The sequence below is a fragment of the Macaca thibetana genome, chromosome 6, assembly GCF_024542745.1.
Source record: "Macaca thibetana thibetana isolate TM-01 chromosome 6, ASM2454274v1, whole genome shotgun sequence".
NCBI classification, from domain to species: Eukaryota; Metazoa; Chordata; class Mammalia; order Primates; family Cercopithecidae; genus Macaca; species Macaca thibetana.
Genome location: NC_065583.1, coordinates 123188126 through 123193369, shown reverse-complemented (window position 1 = coordinate 123193369; position 5244 = coordinate 123188126). Strand labels below are relative to the sequence as shown.

Genomic DNA, 5244 nt, shown 5'->3' with positions numbered 1-5244 from the left:
TTCCCAGTAGTAGGAGTGACTGAGAACAGCACTAGGGGTCCCCTGCCCACATCAAAGAGAAGCATCTAAGAGGGGTTACTGCCATAATGCCATCCTTCTTGCTGCGCTTTGAGAAACAAACCAAATCCCACCTCCCTTCAAAGAGCTCTAGTTGCTACGAAAACTAATCCCACCCCCTACTAGAGTCCTGAGACTTAGATGGCCCTGAGGCCAGTAGAAGGCTTTGGGGTATCTCAAGAGCAGCCACACTTCTCCACCAAGGAAGTGTTCACATAGTGCACACTCATCTTGTGTTCGTCATCCTGGACCATCAGGGAGAAGAGTCTGACCCTGGTGGGATGGCAGGTCTGGAAGAGCCGGGGACAGGTAGGTACTCCCCTCTGCAGAAACAAATGGCAGAACGGTGAGTGCCTCATAGCCACAGCCTCATACCTAAGGGCATCGGTAGACTTGTCAGGGATAGATGGGAAGGGGGGAGGAGGAGGGCCTGGGGAGAAGCTGCTGGATCAGGGCTGTTTCAGAACAATCTTTAGGAAGCTGTTGTTTCTTATGCAAAGATAAGGGATAAGGTCACAGTGCGGGAAAGATGCTACACACTGCATCAGTGCTGGATTACATAATTGCCAAGTTCAGTGGCTTCCTTGACTCAAAAGGAGCCAGGCCTAGAGAGTTGAGCACTTAGTGCTTTCCCAATATGACCCCAGAAGAGAAAGAACAAGGTTCCATGTTTTACCTTATAGCACTCAAAGCTGGAATGACGGAGCTCACTGTTGAGGGCCAGGCAGGTCCCCTGGCAGTAAGGGAAGCTAAGAGTCTTGGGTGCAACAATACACTCGCCCCAGGCAGCTCTGTGAAGGTTCACCTTGCGATCCTGCAGATGGCAGAGCTTCTCTACAGGAAATGTATTCTGGCCATCGCCTATCTCCCAGTGATTCTGGCATGGGGTGCCCAGGATCAGCTGCTCCACATTAGGGATAAAGGGTTTCTGGACGTAAGGCAGGTGAAACAGAGATGGCTGTGTGTGGGACGAGGTCACGAACAGCAACACTACATCTCGTTTCCTTTCGATGCTGGAACACTTGTTCAGGCTGGCGTCAGCAACATCAGTGGCTGGAATCTTTGTCTCTGCCAAGAGGGTGGGCACCACCTCCATCCAATATGTGAGTAAACAGTAGATCTCCAATAATGACCCTCCCTCTGACTGGTAGGATGAAAAGATAATGGGGAAAGATCCCAACAGGAATCTTTGGAGGCCCCTTTGATGGTCCTCGAACTCTAGAACAAGCTCAGTGGCATGGGGGACAATGGGCACCCAAGCCCACAGGTTTATCAAGGAAACCCCCAAGAAGGGAACTGCCTCAAAACAGAGGAGCCAGTAGCTGTGTAGGAACTGTGAGCCTGTAGGGAAAGAAGAGGGGAAGCTCCAGGAGGCCGCTATCATGGAAAGTCCCACCTCCCTTTCGGCTTCTTACTCCCCATTACCCAGCCTTGCAGGATAGGACAAAGATTTAGCAGTCTCAGCTTGTCAAAGCCAGTGCTTAGTCCACAGCAGCCAGGAATGGGCTGAGGTTTCTCAACTCCCATCACCCTACCCCTAGAATTAAGTCAGACTGACTGCCCTAGTACTGAAAACCATTCCAGTCACCATGACCCAAGACAAGCCACTTGCCCTGTTGTATGTCCTAAAACACTGTAGTTGCCCAGCCCACCAGCTGTGTACTTCACACTTTGGAGCATCCTTACACAGAGCACTTTAGGGCATCAGCCATAAAGCTTAAAGACATCCTACGTACCAGGCCTGCAGAGCTGAAACCAGGAAGCAGATTCCTCTTCTGCTAGACCAGCTGAGGAGTATTCTGTCCCCAGCTCCTTGCTCTACTCACAAGAGCCCTAAATATCTGTTGTCATTTACACCCTATTCCCCGACCAGTCCCTCAAAATGCTGCCAGGCAGCTTTTGGATCACTTCTTCCCTGGCAAAGACCAGAGCTCCAGATACTTACTTTTGAATGTGAGGGTAAAACCATGTTGCCTGGCAGAAAAGATCTCATTTATGTGGGAAGGCAGCATTGGGTTGCGACAGTCAAATGTCTCTACCGAGCTCAAACACATGCACCAAAGACCCAGAGCCAAGAGCCCAGGAATGAGCCAGGAGCTGCCACTTCTCCCACCGCCACCCTCCATCGTACCTGCTCTTAGAAGCGGGGCTTCACCTTCACTGTCTTTAAATATCCATCTGGCCAGGTGTAGTCCCTATTCTAACCCCCAGAGCTTGGGGCTGATCATGCATTCAAGAGAAATTAAATTCAGATGAGAGAAACTCCCACTCCCAGAACAACTTCAATACCTACTCCTGCTTACAGAGTGAAGGTGCAAGAAGTGATAATACAGATTGTGTTTCTCAAACGCAACCTTGAAAACACAAGTACATAATTAGTGAATAGATGCACTTATATGGAAGACATGCTCTGACAGACTGTGTCGGTCCAAATGCTGGAAACAAGGACAGGTATGCACAGTTTGCAAGTTACAAACACTCCATTTAACTCACCTTTGTGTTCTTAGACTTTAGCTAACATCAGAATCACCTAGAGCATTTGTTAAGACATAGATTGCTAGGCCCCATTCCCAGAGTTTCTGATTCAGTAGGTCTTGAATGAGGTCCAAGAATTTACCACTCTAGCAAGTTGCCAGGTGATGCTGATAATGCTGGTTCTGAGACCGCTTTGAAAATCACTCATCCACATTATTTATACCATAACTAGTACATAGAAGATGCCCAATAAGTGTATTTTGATTCATTGATAATATGCTATACCTAGTGTGTTTGTGGCTCTGAAATTTTTTTTAAACAGAAACAAACAAACAGCAACAACAACAACAAAAAACTCCTTCAGAGGCCGGGCGCGGTGGCTCAAGCCTGTAATCCCAGCACTTTGGGAGGCCGAGACGGGTGGATCACGACGTCAGGAGATCGAGACCATCCTGGCTAACACGGTGAAACCCCGTCTCTACTAAAAAATACAAAAAAAAAAAACTAGCCGGGCGAGGTGGCGGGCGCCTGTAGTCCCAGCTACTCGGGAGGCTGAGGCAGGAGAATGGCGTGAACCCGGGAGGCGGAGCTTGCAGTGAGCTGAGATCCGGCCACTGCACTCCAGCCTGGGTGACAGAGCGAGACTCCGTCTCAAAAAACAAAAAAAAAAAAAAAAAAAAAACTCCTTCAGGTTTAAAGGATGAAATTCACTAAATCTGAAAATACCAGATTCTTATGTGGGAAGTACCCACATAAGAAAAACAATATTTGGGATTCATGCTCCCATCATTCTTTTGTTTTCTTTTCAGAGAGTACAAATCAAGATCTTCAAAAAATAACAGACATAAGAAGCCAATATAGTCTTCTTCATGTTTCCTAACACTTAACAAATTATGAGCATATTATATATATAGTGTAGGAATAATCTGTCAATTAAACATACAGAGTAAGGCATCCTTCATTAACAAATTAACCTGCATTTTATAATATTTGCTTTTCTTAAAAGACCAAATCACATTGACACATACAATAAAAGTTTAGTTTCTCCACTTTGAGAGGCCAAGGTGGGCAGATCACGAGGTCAGGAGTTCAAGACCAGCCTGACCAACATGGTGAAACCCCGTCTCTGCTAAAAATACAAAAATTAGCCAGGTGTGGTGGTGTGCACCAGTAATCCCTGCTACTCAGGAGGCTGAGACAGGAGAAGTGCTTGAGCCCCAGAGGCAGAGGCTGCAGTGAGCTGAGATTGCGCTACTGCACTCCCGCCTAGGCGACAGAGTGAGACTCCGTCTGAAAAAAAAAAAAAAAAAAGTTTAGTTTCTCTAAACTTGAGGTTCATTTATTCTCATTAAGAAATTCAATGTCCCAAATTATGTAAATAAGTATACCATAAGTAATGGTAATCAGTACAGTCCATCTTTAGAAAGCTTCTGTGTAAATTCATTAGCTAATGTTAGTGAAACAAGCTGATGAGGTAGGTGTGATTATCCTTGGATGGGGAACATCCAAGGATGGGGAAACTGAGGAAAAAGTAGATAATGACCTGCCCACAGCAGGGCTGAGTCAGCTCTCCTTGCAGAGTAGATTCTATGTTAAGACAATTCCTTTGGATTTTTGTTCCTTAAAAATGAAGAAATACAAAACAAAAGCAAAGGACAAAATAATTCAATTTAGAAAAACAAGCTTTGGTAAAAGGAAAAGGAAAAGAAATAGTTTTTTTTTTTTAAGTTGAGAATAGAATTCTAAAAGCTAATAATTTGTGTGCCTAAAGTTCCCATTAATTATCCCTATCTTGTCTGTGTTATTTTTCTAATCAATGAGAGGTTGATGATAACTCTCTTTTGAGCTTATATTCTTTGCTTTTTAATGAGCAGATTCTTATGGAACCCCAATTAAATATGTAGTGAGCTTATGGAATTTCTAGCAAATGTGGCTTTCCTTTTTGTTTAGATAAATTAATCTCCAAATTCTCAGCAAGAGGAAAGGAGGCAGCTCCCATCTAATCCCCAGGCCTTCTCTAAATGGCTTCAAGTGTAAATGTGTTAAGTAAAATCCTTCATGAATTTGTAAATTGCTTTAAATAAAACCCTTCAATAATAATCTTGGATGAGAAACTTGTTTTACTAATTTATAGCTAAGCAGCTGTTGTTTTGTTAGCATCTTCAGCTTCATTTACACAAGAAAATCTGAAAATGAATCATGCAGACAGGAGAGACCAGATTGCACTCTATGGTAAACGTTTTTGTATGCTTGTCTCATAGGATGTTGAAAAGTAAACACCAAAAAAGACCATTTATCAACTATCACACTGGAGAAAATGTTGGCCAATGATATGTTCAGCTTATATTTCAATAGATTTATATTTCATGTGTCATTGCCAAGCTGCAGCTGAGTGAGTATGATGAAAATACATGCTAGCAAAATATGAGCCAACTTATCTGAGGCCCTGCAAAACCTATCAAGTGCCTCATCAGGGAAGAAGGAAGCATTGACTGCTCAAGTCATTGACTCTAGTATGCCTGTAGCCTCACCATTCAGCTCTGTCCATTTAGATGTGGTAAGAATCAGAAGCAGATGAAAAGTATATAGTTGATAATATGCTCAGTGTCTTCTTGGACTTGGGATAATATACATAAAGGTGCTTTATAAACTATAAATTGCAAGTCCTGTCTGTGGATAGGGTATCACATATTTATTTAATGCACATATTTA

At 43.8% G+C, this 5244-nt stretch overlaps 1 protein-coding gene across 1 annotated transcript; it reads right to left on the bottom strand.

The window, feature by feature from the left end:
- Nucleotides 1–233: 233 nt before the first annotated feature.
- Nucleotides 234–2082, bottom strand: LOC126957151 (uncharacterized). Its single transcript, XM_050794678.1, has 3 exons — nt 2003–2082; nt 734–1398; nt 234–380 (listed from the first exon to the last, which is right to left on the bottom strand). Exons 1-3 carry the CDS (start codon nt 2067–2069, stop codon nt 234–236), a joined length of 879 nt encoding a protein of 292 aa, XP_050650635.1. The 5' UTR covers nt 2070–2082.
- Nucleotides 2083–5244: the final 3162 nt, after the last annotated feature.